The sequence below is a fragment of the Morone saxatilis genome, unplaced genomic scaffold (assembly GCF_004916995.1).
Source record: "Morone saxatilis isolate NCDOM2014 unplaced genomic scaffold, NCSU_SB_2.0 Contig23, whole genome shotgun sequence".
Classification (NCBI taxonomy): domain Eukaryota; kingdom Metazoa; phylum Chordata; class Actinopteri; family Moronidae; genus Morone; species Morone saxatilis.
Genome location: NW_023339796.1, coordinates 7090285 through 7105436, shown reverse-complemented (window position 1 = coordinate 7105436; position 15152 = coordinate 7090285). Strand labels below are relative to the sequence as shown.

Sequence of the window (15152 nt, the reverse complement as noted above, 5' to 3'; positions counted from 1 at the left end):
TGATACAGGAAACCCCCCTCCTCCTCTGTGTCTCTCTGCAGAGTTTCCCCTGCATTCAGCATTCCTCATTGGCCTGTGGGACAGGTGCCTGCAGATGACACTGTGACAACTCAGTGTGACATCACACGTGAAATGACGCAAGGAGACGATGGAACAGTTTCTCTAAATAGACATTTAATGATTTGAAATATGGTTACAGACGGGGGGGGGGAGAGAGAGAAACAGGTGTCGGGATGGAAAGAGGGATTTTCAACTGGTATTCTATTTACCGTGCAACTAAAACTGACCGCATCTGATTTTTCTCTGTAAAGCTGAATGTCGAAAGGAGTCAAACTGACGAATAAAAAGCACAACAGCCATGCAGGAAGGCATCGCTCTGGCATCTATCAATGGCATCAAATGGAGGTGATAATACAAAGAAAAGAGAGAACTCTGCTTTTTAATTTACAGTTATGAAACAAATAACACTGAATTGAAGTTCATTAACATGTAACAAATATATACAGATAATCAACAAATAGGAATTGTGGCAGAACAAAGCAGCTTCATATAAAATATCATACTCAGACTGACCGAGAGAGTGTGTTATTAACCTGTGTGGAGGTGATTACAGTAACTTTAAGTGAGAATTGTAACATACTCTTAAACCATCTGACCCATCGTGATAGATTGTGTACATCTCTGCACTGTATGGTTTGGATGTAAACATTACTCCTGCTTTTCTTGGCATTCGCTCACAATAGGAGCCACACAGTAGTAAAACATAATTTTTTTTTAAACCATGTCTAACTCAGTCTAATATTTGCATTGATCAAAAATTAATGTAACTTCAACAAATACAAAAACAAAACAAAAAGTATATACCGACAGTCCTCTGGTTTCATGAGTGACACCTGCCATTGATAGCACATTAACGGCTCGACTCCGCCCCCTCTGATTTCCACCTGCCTACTGCCGGCTGAGGCGCTGCCTACTGGGTCCGGAGCTGGTAATCTGAGGAGGAAATGGACAAGACTTAATCAAATGGACAAAGAAAAGGGGGAATCGGAGAGAAATCACGTGGAGGCAGCTGATGCTTTCCACCCAGAATGAATGGAATACAAAGGAAATGAGATGAGGATGTTTGGCAATTAGTGGCAACATTAGCAAAAAGACCAACATGTGCAACCTTGGTAATCTCAGTATGAAGATCAGGGAAGCTCAACAAGAGAAAGTTCACTTTCTCACATTTCGCCAGGACATTGCCACATTGCCTCATGTTCTACAGTGTATCCCCTTTTCATAGAACTGCATTTCGAGGTTGGTTCCCACCACATTGCACTGCATTGCCCAACTGTTGCCTAATAACTGCACATATGGGCACTCTGCACAAGTATTACTGAACTCTTTAACTTACCTCCATTTTGGGTGATGTAGCGCACCCACGGCAGGGCCTGATATCCACTCTTCTCAATGATCTTCAGGTAACGCACCTGTAGAGGGAAAACAAAGCTGAATGAATGACCGGTATGAACATGACAAATTAAATAGAAACCATTTTTCCAACACTTGATGTGAACATTTTTTTAGATTTGCACATTATTGCAGACGATGATGCAAGTAGCTGGGTTATATTGTAACAAATAACACAATATGCCTAATGTCATTTCTTGGAATCAAGTTAATCTTTTAGAAAGTAAAACTACTTAATCTTAAACATTTTCCATCCTAAATTTATTCTGTGCAGGGTCATGGGGGAGCTGGAGCCCATCCCAGCATGCACTGGGAGAGGGCCATGTTACACCCTGGACAGGTTGCCAGTCTAACACATACAGACAAACCAAAATATAAATATATTCACATCTATGGGAACTTTAGAACCGACAATGAATCCATTGTGACCCACGAGGTTCTGGACTGTGGAAAGTACTGAATACTGGAGCACCCAGGAAGAAAATGTTAGGTTTGAACCCAGAACTCTGTAGCAATGTCTCACTTCCATATTACATATATATTCTTGCAGGTTTAAATATGGTGTGTTCAAACTGGAAACATGACTAAATTAAGTATACTACAAATTGCAAGTATGCACATAACAGAAACACACTTGATTTTTGAGCATACTGCTGCTGTACACTAGTCTTTAAAAAGCAATGCACGAAGAACATGGACGTGGTACGGCACAGCTACAAAAAATTACAATAAATTGCAGAGGGTGGTGTGACATCTCCAAAAAGATCAGAGCAACCAAAAAATATAAATATTTTGAAAAACATTTAGCTTTTGTTTGTGAAGTGTATTTGTCAGTCCGGCTGTAAAGTTGAAGTTTTAATTACATATACATTGTGCATATTTTAATCATTTCCTGCTGGTATAAAATGGTAGTATGTTGACTCGTTGACTAATGTCAAAAAGTATAACAAAAGAAGAGAAAGTATAACATTTTGCATATAGTGAATACAATTACCACACAACATCCGTCTTAGTGATTTAATTGCAAAGTTGATGATTTGTAAAATATCGAGTGGTTTGAGGTTTGAGATCAAGTCTATGATTTTTTTTTTGGGCCTTTTATTGCCTTTATTGGATAGTGACAGCCGAAGATAGGCAGGAGAGGTGGGCAGAGAGAGGGGGGTCGGATTCGAACATGGGTCGCCAGCTCTACCGGCTGAGCTAGCCGGGCGCCCAGTCTATGATTATTTTGATGAAGTATTTTTGTGATCTGCTGCTCCTTTTCAGAGGATGCAGACACAAACTTTTCAGTGGCACCTTTCAAGCATCCAGGTGGCAAGTAGTCGATCTTTAAAATATAGATTTTCAGTAGAGTACTCCGAGCTGCAAGTTGTAGTAAGAGAAGTGTTGTTGGTGAGGAAGCAGTAGTATGAGTCACACTGAGAGGGGGAAGCAGATACAGACCAGCTTTCAAGGCACACACAAAGTAAATTTACATAACTGTAACATACTGTTTTTCAAGGCCTGAGATGAAGAAAAAAAAAGTGCACATCAGCATAATCAAGATACAACTTTCACAAGCCATTAACCGATATTTCACCAGAGCAGTGTTACCACAGAGCTGAATTTCGAGAATACACTCTAAAAATACCATGCCATCCCGACTATCACTGAACACGATTGCACATTGTTTTTCCCAGACAGGTGGGGGAAACACTGAAAACTTATGTAACTGTAGAAATCTGTCCATATTAGTTAGACTTATAATGACTTGTTTATAAAAAGATTAAATATTACTTTATTTATTTGAATATATTTTTTCTTTTTTTATCACAATTCAACCACAATGACATCATTTCATCTTGTGGTAGCAATAAGTATCCCCTGCCTGAGACAAAAATGATTACAGACACATCTTTCATGCTTCAGTGTACTTCGGCAGTAATAACTTTCACACAAACGTTTCTGTTAAAAGAAAAAAGTCAGATCTGTACTCTCACAATTAGTAGAGATGAGAGCGCAGCCATTTTAAGGCTGACATGACCCCTTCTCTGGGAGATGTTGCCGTGCCATGTCTCCATCATGCTGGTTCCCAGCTGAAAGCGGGACAGACAGGGAAAGAATTTGTGGGCCGAGTGGCGACGGGCCTCTGGTAAGGCCTCGGTAGTGTCCGCCTTGTTATTACCTTCCACTACACAGTGAGGTCAGCGAGAGAGAGAGAACGCCGTGGCCAGCAGACACATGACGACAAACACATAGACGCGGGATCACCAAGTTTGCCGGCGCAGCACTTCTCCCTGAACCCAGCAGCCAAACATGCAGTCGGCCTGACCGTGGGTACGCAGTCAGCAAAACGGCATCAAAAGCCATCCTCCGCAAAATATCATTATGGCTTGTAAGATGAGAAGGGGAAAGGAGGATGTTTGTTGTATCTCGTTTGGTAAGTACAGACTACATGTGTGGTCTGGATTTATCAGGCTTTTTGGTAGAAGCTATGGCCCCAAAATGCATCTGCCAACTTGTATGGGTTTCACCTAAAGATGGGAGATTTGAAAATGTAACAACAGTTCTGCTCAGTTGCCACTCAGGCCAAAGTGTGGGGTTACTCCGTTTCTAGTTAAATTTATAAGGTGCAGTTACGTGCATCATACACACTTCACATGTGCTCTGCCCTACACTTAGTGGTGGAGTTAAGAGGAACTTTCTCATGCTTTGATATTTACATGTGTCTAATTAAACTTCACAGCCTCTTCTCACACGTAGAGATTGGTGCTGCTGGCTGCATTAGAGTCTCAGACCCAGTCTGTTGCTGCCCTATAATAAGGGACACAAGAGTTTGATGGGAATATGGCTCTTAATAGGTTGCTTCTGAGATGGTGGGTGCACGTCAGTGTGATTGCAAACACTGAGCAAAGAGTTTTAAGCTTTTGGCTTGACAAACAGTTGACTGGTGGAGGCTTACAAAAACTTTGGACGTAGTAAACTGCTACAACATAAGCACTAATCCTGATATTTTAGATGTATATAAAAGCCAGTGGACAATATTATTTCCAATATTTACTCTTAACTTATCATTAAGTTATTTCCCTGTAAATATGATAAAATATGAGTCAAAACTACAAATAAAGTAAGCCTTAAATGGCTGTCTCAAATATTTAAGTAGAAAACATTTTGAGATGTTATCTTTCTTAAAACAAATCTCAAGCACTCAGTTGAAGAATGCCAACAACTAAAAAACACAAAAAGAAAGAAGAAAAAAAGTCCCCAGGGTGCACTGCGGTTTTCAGAACTAGACGTTTTCAGGTGGCTTCCTTCCAGGAAGTTAAAAATTTAACTGAAGACATTCATTCTTGACATTTACCCTGTTTATGGTTTCATATGTTTCGCTGTATATTTCTCTGATTTAGTTTAGCTTCCAACTGCCAACTGAACAGAATAACGTACAAGGAATACCTCAACAGGTCTGATGACTTGGTGCAACTCTCAAAATGTGCTCAACCAGGGCGCCCGGTTAGCTCAGTCAGTAGAGCTGGCGACCCATATACAGAGTTGCTGCAGCAACCTGGGTTCGAATCCGACCTGCATGACCCTTTGCTTCGTGTCATCCCCTCTCTCCATCCCCTCTCTCTCTACCCACCTTTCCTGTCTATCTTCAGCTGTCCTATCTAATAAAGGCATGAAAAGGCCAATAATAACTTAAAAAAAAAAAATGTGCTCAATAAATCAGTTGAGATGCCCATAAATGGTAATGGGAGTAGTGCTAAGAATTTATCAGACTTTTTCAATGACTAATCAGAAAATACTTCTAATACTGATTATTTTTTAAAAACAACACATTTAAGCACAATAATAGTTGTAGAAATCGGCCACATCAGTCTGACCACTTCTGCCCGAAGGGTGTGTCCATATTCGAGTGAACATGACATTTCTTATGTTTGAAGACAAATAACCAATGGTTTGTAGAAAACCACAAAAAGAGGATCCATCAACAATAGATGAGCTAGTATGATCTAGCTCTTCAAACACTGCACTTGTGTCATATATCATATGACTTTTGGATATTTTTAGGTTCGCTGTATTCTCATCGTGTTTCATTTATTCATCTGTAAAAAAATTTTCATGTTTATGACATATGTAAAATGTTTTAGTTCTCAGGTTTTATACATGGACTATAAAAAGTACTGTAAATGAAATGCATTTTTACCATTAATGCACACACACGCCATTTGGTAGAGACTTATTTAAAAAAACAACCTTGTAGTAAGTTGCCCAAAAGAACTAATGCAAACAATATTTTTTCCATAGCTTTTTTCTGGGTGGCACCATGAAAGAGTAAAACAAAACAATATTAAAGTTAAATCCATTTTTAACCTACATTTAAATAATTTTCAAATAATGTAGGACAAGGCTTCAATTCATGGACATGTAAAGCAACTCCACACCTGCCTTTGTCGCTGCATTATGACTTAATGCATTTGCTTTTAATCGAGCATCTGTTCATTTATGGATTGGCAAACATTTGAAAGGAAGGAAGGAAAAGGAGATTATTTCTTTCAGCTGCCAAATTACCTTGGAAAATGACAAGCATTCTTATACTGCCAAAACCGCCCCAATTAAGTAATATATATTTCAATTAACGTGGGTTTGAGCTTCTTGTTTCCGAGTGGGCTGCATAATGTCCATACAACTTAATAATGTTTTATTGACCATCATGGGAAATGTGGAGAAGCTGGAAAATATGACCTTACAGCTTGTTTTAATGAGCGTTAACACAGAAAGCCATATTAAAAAGTTAAGAAATAAATAAAAGTGTGTTAGGAGATATTCTGACCGACATCAGCTGAAAAGAATAAAGCTGATCAAAGAGCTTATTGTTTAAAATACACTGGTTGTTATTAAAGTAACTTTTGAAATAGAACGTTTATCTCCAATCTGAATGTTTACGTCATCCTAACAGTTTAGTAACGCTCAGGCTTGGCTGCTTCTGAGTAGGGATCTACTGCTTAGACTTACTTTACAAACGCAAACAGGATTGATTATGTAACAGGATCTGGGTAATATTATTTAATTACCCATGTTTAAGCACATTTTGTACTAACACCACATACTCACAGGAACTGACTCTATACAATAACAATACTGAAACTCTGAGGGAGCTGCTGTAGGTTGATGATATCTACAGCTGTGCAAACTGAGAATCACACTTAGGTTGAAATTTATGCATAAAATCAACAGAATGAATAAAAAAAAAAAATAGAACTCCCTTTGATTTGTATTATAATGTATTACTCTTTTAATTTAAATAAACGATCCTATTATTCGGTTAAGGCAGTGGCATTGCTAATTTGTCCTAAGTTCCTAGAAAACTAGCATTTTAATGCATGCACCAATTTAAACATAACTTAAGAATATTTCAGTTTAAGAGCTCTTGCTTTAGATAATAAAGCAGAATGTCTGATGAGATCTGGTAAATGCAACACTGAGGTGAGAGTATCTAAATGTACCTGTAGAAAACGCTGTTTTTTTTCTTTTTGGGCTATAATATGATATTTTCAAACAGAGTTTGGTAAGTTGCCATTGTTTCCTCACATCAAGACATGGGAAAACTTAATTTTGTGTTACTGTGGTGCTGCACATATAATCACAGGACAACTGTGATTATACAGTAAGTGCAGCACATCTGTGTAAGTCTGTGGTCAGCAAGAGTTTTCATTCAAACACGAAGGAAAAACATTTGCTTCTCGTCTCAGTTTCATGGGAATCACAATCAAAATCCAATGAATCTACTTACCTGTAACTAAGAAGGACATTTTCTATCACTGTGATTAACATGAAGGCAGATGGCCAAAGTCAAGCTGATGAGCGGTTTGTTCAACAGTAGAAATGTTCTCTACCACATAAAGGAGTCTCACAGTTACAGTACTCCCTTACTGCCCCCTCTGGCCAAAAACAGGACAAATATGAATTGTTTAAATTCCTGCTCTGGAGAGAGAGTTTGTTTGAGAGACACAGCTATGTGCCGTAAATTCTAAATCCAGGATGACAGAGAAACAACAGAAAACCACAAGATATTTGGACTATGCATACAAGGTGCAAATATACTGCAGCATTTGTTTAAAGGAATGATAAACACACAACAGTTTGATCAAATGAAAATAGATTTAGTGCATTTTCCTGTGATAACATTTTGTCCTATTTTCTAGTATCTCTTCATAAGGAATTACATTTCAGCTTATCTTACCTCTACCCATGTACTGCTGCATGTAGGTTAAACAAATTACTCGCAGAGTTATTTGTTTGACAGAGGTCATGTGTAAATGCGTGTAGTGTGTACCTGGATGCCTGAGGTGGTGAAGTACGGGATCTCAAACTTGACACTGATTGGTGGCTTCCCCTCCTTGTCTTCAGCCTCTACACTCGGCAGACCGAAGTGGGCTCGCATCAAATACTCCTTTCCACCCTGTGACAAGTCACAACATAAACTCTATAATACTGCTCATGCGTTAAACCACGTTTTATAAGCATTAACTACAGGACAAATGCAGGAACTGACATTTTCCGACTATGAGAAGAGAAAAACACAAACTTAAACCCAAAATCTTATTTTGGGATTACTTAAAAACACAAACACAAGACCACACAGTCATTTTTTTAACCATCTGTATGATACTTCATGAGTCATGATTTCTGCTCACAGGGAAGGACTTGATTGACCAGACGATTTCGCTGTTCTCAGGCACCCATTTCACGCTGCCCACTGTGGTCTTGAATTTGGGTGAGTCAGCGTCTGTTGGCACAGGAATGTGGATCTCCACGTTGTTGGCTGTGGAACGCCTTTTGAACTGACTCTTCGCCTGAGAAACAAAACAAGCAGGTCAAGTTTAACACGCTGTTCTGCCTAAACATTTGCACGGCATGAAAACAAGACACATGACATTAAGAAGAAGTCCTATAAAATCATTACAATACATTGTACTGCATTACCGCCAAATCATATGTTCCTGTACTTTCTCTTTTAGAAATAACTAGGGGACCTAAGTTTGAAAACAATGTTCCTATAAATGACTGCAACGGATGAACAAACTGAAAAAGTAACTAACCTTGATCATGTACTCGATCCGACTGTGGGAGTGCTTCTCAATAACAGATTCAATCCAGATCAAGGGCTTCACCTAAGATATAAACACACATATTATACCAGCAATCAAATTCAGCAGGCTCCATTACATTTAACATACATGTCAGTTTGAATAACGTATGACACAGTCACCACCTAGTGACCAGCAGATGTTACTGCAACAAGAACCAACACAGAACATTTGAGAATAGGACATGAATTGGCTGGGTTTCCACGACTACCAATAAACACAACATATACATATATATGTCATGTACTCAGTTATGCATTGTGTGGAATCACTGTTGTGTTTTCAATGTTGTAGCAGAAAAAAGACTGGATGCGCTGTGTATTTGTAGAACATGTTTCTTACTGTATACAGCCACATTATCACAATACCACATTTTGGAGGCCGATACTGATATTGATATTAGGGAATTTTAAAAATCTGATCACAATACATCGGTCAATAGGACACTAAACTTTTTGTTGTAACATAAACAACAATCTTCTACAAGCATGCCATTTCACAGCTAAATCAACTTGTCAGTGCTCTCTGGTGGACAAACTATGTAAAAGGTGACATTGTTTGTAAATTACCTCAAATCTAGTTTGTACTGCAATTTTTTATTACAACATTGTCATTCAGACATCAATATGGCTGCAATCAACTAATCAGCCTGGACGATTCATCAGTCAAACTCTGCTCCACTGCACTACTTCCTTTCCCACAAGCTGACTGGAAACCCTATTGTGAAACTTGATGTAGTTTAAACTGTATTAACCTAAATACTTATCTGTGGCCTCCTATATTACTCATTAAATGCGATTATCCACTCCTTTTCACAGCTATTCTTTTGGTATTTGAAATGCTCGTGGTCTGGTTGATGATGATGCAAATTAGCTTGAGCAAAAGGCCCTTCTCTTTCATTTTTTCATAGTTTTATGTGTGGGAATTAAAGTGTAATAAACCACATTTTATATACAATATTCCCAATTTTCAATGCAATCGTTTACAGCCGTAACCTGTCAACTGCAGTAAAACCTCTGGAAAAAGAGTTTGATCACTGAAGTTCTCATGAGAACGACAAAAATACTCAATGAAGCATGTATGTTTCTAACTGAACTGTCAGAGAAACTTATAAAAAAGAAGCAGGTCAATAAAACTAAAATGCTATCTTATTGTGTCATGATGATAAAAAATTGGCTTGCCATGAATTTAGTGGTGAATTTAAACATTTGAAATGAAGCATTTAAGTGGTTTTCTAATGGTGCAGCACTGTTTTGTACCTTTTTATATAGGCATTAATTTCTGCCACAAATGTTTCTCACTGGTCAGGGGGTAGTTGGCTGAAAAAATATTTCAAAAGGGGGTACATTATTGAAAATTGTTTGAGAAACACTGCCATAGTGTACAGTCATGATTCACCTGCTTTTACCACTGTTTATTTAACATACTGTTGAATTGATGGTGTAGTGGTTAAAGGAACATTATGGTATATTTTAAGCTGGCCTGTTTACCATAAATGTGGCCACTGTGACTCTATGGGCCGTGCCAACTCTGCTGTGGTTCCTGAACTTGGGTGTCACCAAAGCTTCCAGGGGGGGGGCCACGAGGCCTTCTTGATTTTAAGAAAATTTCAAAAATGTACACAGTAGGCCTTTATCTCAACATTTGGTTCACTTATGTGAAGAAAACTAAATGTAAAGTATATTGTTAAGTAAATTGTCTGTCAAAATTGTCAAAATGAATCCGAATTACAACCTTCTTGCAGCTACTGAGTTCACTATTTGGGTTCATTGTACAGTTTTGAATATAATATGAAATATCCATACAATATGTCACTTAATCAGGAGTTGTCAGTTGACTAAATGATAGAAAAGGGGTCCCTTAAGGAAAAAGGTTGGGAACATTGGGAGCATTAACAACTCACCAGCTACCCTTGCTGGGGTCCACAGGAATACCCAACTGAAGGGCCATTAAGATATTTATGTTACAAGAATATGACATTAAGGGCTGTAGAACTTCTAATTTAAGTGTAGTCTTCTGTGGTGAATTGTGGGCATAACCTCATCCAATTAGTTATTTTTAGGGATTTTTTTTATGGCTTTATTTTGTATCGAGACAGCCAGAGATAGACAGGAAACTGGGGAGAGAGAGAGAGGATGACATGAAGGGCAGCGGGTTGGAATCAAACCCAGACCGCTGCAGTAAGGACTCTGATTCATTGGTGGACCGTGAGGACAATATCTGAGAACAATATCTGAGAACATGTATATTTAAGTCTGTGTCTGATCCACAGTACTCACATGAGTGTTGAGGCGGTAGGACATGAGCTCAAACTCTCCATCAGGAGGAATGAAGGAGATGGTACGGTCATTCTCAAAACGAGAAAGACGAACACACTGGTGAAACTTGACATCTTCCAGCTCTACTGATTTACTCTTCCCACCTATGTGAAAAAAACAAAAAAGATGATTTTAAAAAGGAGCATTGTGTGAACTTAATCAGGCAGAGGTCAAATTGGTTTTGCAAATAACTTTTAATGTTTTTCCGATCAGCATGAGGTAACAGGTGGATGCAACAGTGAGCGCCAGGAAGAATCACCTGATTGTTGTCACTCGTGTATACTTTGAAAGGATATTAATTATCATATAAATGTCCATCAGGCAGCCAGCTCAAATATTTTTTGTTAACAGTCTATTATAAGGGAGAACTCACGTCCAGTGTTTTCAAACAGAACCTTATCGTTAAGGCCGAGCCGCAACTCAGGCATTCCAGACAGGAACACACGCATCTTAATGGAGCCAACGATCTCACTACGTAGAACATTACCATTGGCACTAACCTGAAAAATAGAGGGATTACAAGTGTCAGTGGGTCACAGAGGGACTGAGAAACTAATCTATAAAATATAAAATGTTAGCCATTCAAAGAAATCACTCACAGAAGGTAACAGAAAATGCGGCAATATCAGCTAACTAATGCTGTGACGCACGCAGGGAGGAAGCTTACAAACACTGTGACTGGCATTCCTTAAGCAACGCAGCGCTTCTAAAACGAGGAGTTCCTACCAGGAGGTTGACTGACTCAATGACGTCCAGGAAGACCTCATTCTTCCTGTACTTGATGCCCTCTGACCTCCAGGAGACGGCATTGGTGACTGTGGCAGGGGGTCGTGGGGCGCCAGTGTCTAGCTTGTGCCCCTCCTGGGTTATGTATCTGAGAGACAAAAATGTAAACACTCAGGGCAAAACAGAGAAAAGGGGAAATCAACAGTCTGCAGTAGGAGAGTTCTCAGAAAGCATCAAAGAACAGACACTCTCATGGTTACTAAGGGAGGATTGTCTGACTTATTGCTGTACTCAGTACACTAGGGGAAATCCAGAGTTAGCTTGCTACATGTCTGCGTCAACCACACTCCTGTAAGTTTAAACAGTCACTTACAGTCTGCTTTAACCACAGGCGTGTAAGTTTAAACGGTCATTCACAGTATCATAAAGGTTAACCAAAAAAAATAAAAATCCTGATTTAACTGCTACACAACAGTTATTGCAAAAATCTGGTTTATCAGTGTCCTACACTGGTTGGTAAAAGCACAGGAAAATGAATATTAGCACTTTAAGAAAGAGCTTAACAAATAATTAAAAATAACACGGAACATATGTTAATTAAAGCTTCTGTTGTGTTTTGTAGTTTTTATGTTTCATGCAATTGTTAAAATTTAACATTTAAAGCAGTTCGACATAATTTATAAAGTTTGATGTACCTAATGGGATTCTTGCATTTTCTGGGTTGTATCCACATGGTCGAATGCACAATTTGGGTTTTTTGACTGCTCGTCAGAAATCAATTTGGACAGTTTTTTGGCATTTTACAGGCTGAATAACCCAAAGATTAATCAATAACAGCAGTATTGATTAGTGGCATTTCTAATGAACATACATATAGGTAATTGCAGAGAGAATGCGGCTAAGAGGGAACTCACTCTTGCAGAATCTTGCTGTCTGTGGTTTGAGGATAACCAAAGTCCATCAGCTCGTCCATCAGCTCGTATATGATGACGAAGTTATCTCTAATGCTCTCTTCCTCCAATTCTTTGAAATACTCTGAAAAAACCTGAAGAACAAATGCTGTTTTATGATCCTGTTTCTCCATCACTGTAAAAATATAGTGTATGACTGTGTTGGTGTTGTTTAGTGTCTAAATCTGCTGTAGACAAAATCAGATATAAATCCTACCTGAACAATTTTGTACAAGAAGGAGAAGACCAGCGAGACGCTAGCATTTTTCTTGGATGTTGCCACCACTGTTGTGATGTGTGTTAAGAATTTGAACTACAAGACTTCCAAGCAGCACAAAAATGATATATAATACAAAGTGTTGACATGTAGCTTAGGCAAAAATAACATGCAGTGAACAATAAGGATACAGTAGAGGTTATTGTGTTTGATCCACATGAAACGGACTCCACCATGGGCCAGGATTGGAGAGAGCGTCCCCTCCTCTTCTTTATCCATCAGAAGTGTCATGAAGTGCTCAATCTCTGACATGTCCACATCTCCTCGGTAATTTCGGCACACCAGGACCTGAAAAAGAACAGATAGTGTTCGTGCATTTTGCAATATCAATGTTAGTAAATGATACTGTACTGCTGGTAGTGCGGAAAACCTATTATTGAAATTGCAATATGGTCAAGTGAAATATACAAATCTCAGGTAAATTGTGTGACTACACAGCAATATAATGAAGAACTGTGGTGCTTCAGAGATGCTCTGGCCTACAACTCGAGTTCTCCAGATGCAAGAAAACATGTTTGTTTGGTACAGAGCCCAAAAATCATAATAATTTTAGTAGTTTTTTTTACTGAAATTTGAACTGTGATGCCAACATGATCACTGGCACTAATCGTGAAATCTAATTGCAATTGTAATATATGTCAAAATAACAGATAATGATGTTTTTTTCCCACATGGTGCAGCCCTATCTGAGTCACTGTCATACAGTAATGAAAGTTATCAAAGTTAAGGAAGAGGTGTAGTTATATTACCAATATAGACAAATTCAATGATATTTTCATTTGTGTTAATCCATTTATACTTTATTTAATCTTTAAACATACATCAGTAATCAAATACGTATATTTTGTGTACAAAAAAAGTGCACTTTTCAATTCGGCGTACATGTTGTGTATGATGCACGTTTTACTTTGAACTATTTTACTCCACTAAAAAAAAAACAGGCCTGCGGGCGGAAGCAACAAACCAAAGTTGATGAATTTAATCTCTGATCTCTGATTAATAACTTTCTTCGCCGAATTGACCAGAAGACGCTCACGGTTGAAAAAAAAGTCGAAGGCATTTCATACAAAACACGTAAAGCTTTGCATAGAAGCAATGAGAAGTGAAACCGAAGATTTTTAAGGGGAGTTTGGCAACCTCTTTTTTCCACTCCCTGCTGCTAACAGCTGGTCACCTGTTTGTTAGTCAGCCTGATGTGTCGTTACTCTTGTCTTTTTCGTTACGTGGCCTAGTATGTTTCACTTTAAGTCAGCACATGCAACCGACCCACTTTATTTACAACGCAAAAACAACCTCAGAATAATGTCGACACGGTGGCTGGCTGGCTGCAGATTGAGCCACATCATAATCTGTCAGTGAAGAATGTGTCGGCTAGGATAACGTTAGCTTAGCAACGCAGCAGCCGTGCAGGTTATCTTACCTTTCCTTTCAAATCCAAGACATACACCGCACTTGCAGACATCTTGAACTAATTTGTACGAGCTTAGTTCAGCTCTTTGTCGGTACCGTATTGGTAATGTTTGATAATAACGGGTTCAGGGCTAAAATCAAAGAACAGACTTTCATTCATAATACTGAGGGGAAAAAAGGGGAAAGACACCCTTCCCTATGTGTCACTCGGTCCATGTATTTATCGAGCGCCCCCTATGGGACGGGAGGATGTACTGCAGAGAGGAGCATGATTCACTGATTCACAATCAGAATCAGAATTGGGTTTATTATATATATATATTGCCTATTCAAAAGCCAGAAGGATATAATAATAATATATAATAGAACCACCAAGCTGGCTAGATATAATATATATATATATATACATTTAAGTAAGTATATGATAATATATATGTGAGTCTGCCTTTAGAACGACACATATTCCACATCAATTTAAACAGTGTAGAATCACACTTCCAGAAGATGAAACGGGAAACAATCCTAAGTATTAATTTGGCCACAGTTAGATAAAAAAATAAAGTACTTTTAAAATAATAAATAAATAAAGATAAAGGTAGAGATCTTAAACTGTACAGGATAGATAGATAGATAGGATAGATAGATAGATAGATAAGATAGATAAGATAGATAGAGATAGATATAGATAATAGATAGATAGATAGAATAGATGATAGATATGAATTTATTATAATCCCGAAGGGAATTAATCATAGCAGCCATGGTACATCAAATAAAATAAAATACAATAAATACAAATCATAAGAATAAAATACAATAGAATATAATAAATACAATAGAATAAAATACAATAGAATAAAATACAACAATAGAATAAAATACTTAGAAAAGA

General features: G+C 38.1%; 1 protein-coding gene across 2 annotated transcripts; it reads right to left on the bottom strand.

Annotated features, from left to right (window-relative positions):
• Positions 1–412: 412 nt before the first annotated feature.
• On the bottom strand, positions 413–14461 carry ap1m1 (adaptor related protein complex 1 subunit mu 1). 2 transcript variants are annotated; one of them, XM_035671249.1, is made up of 12 exons: positions 14271–14461; positions 12982–13138; positions 12791–12858; positions 12538–12668; positions 11624–11771; positions 11271–11397; positions 10859–11001; positions 8532–8603; positions 8127–8285; positions 7766–7891; positions 1397–1472; positions 413–993 (listed from the first exon to the last, which is right to left on the bottom strand). In XM_035671249.1, the coding sequence occupies exons 1-12, from the start codon at positions 14310–14312 to the stop codon at positions 971–973; spliced, it is 1272 nt and encodes a 423-aa protein (XP_035527142.1). In that variant the 5' UTR covers positions 14313–14461; the 3' UTR covers positions 413–970. The 2 variants fall into 2 exon arrangements, with proteins under 2 accessions (XP_035527142.1, XP_035527143.1); XM_035671250.1 differs by lacking the exon at positions 14271–14461 and having other exon boundaries at positions 12538–12667; positions 12789–12858; positions 12982–13020.
• Positions 14462–15152: the final 691 nt, after the last annotated feature.

Excerpts from the sequence above, each read along its gene's own strand:
- ap1m1 (XM_035671249.1), bottom strand. The coding sequence starts at position 14,312 with ATGTCTGCAAGTGCGGTGTATGTCTTGGATTTGAAAGGAAAG. Across the intron at positions 8,604-10,858 it reads CCTACCGCCTCAACACTCAT|GTGAAGCCCTTGATCTGGAT; the intron begins GTGAGTACTGTG and ends TTTATATCTTAG. Across the intron at positions 7,892-8,126 it reads GGTCAATCAAGTCCTTCCCT|GGTGGAAAGGAGTATTTGAT; the intron begins GTGAGCAGAAAT and ends GACTTGTCACAG.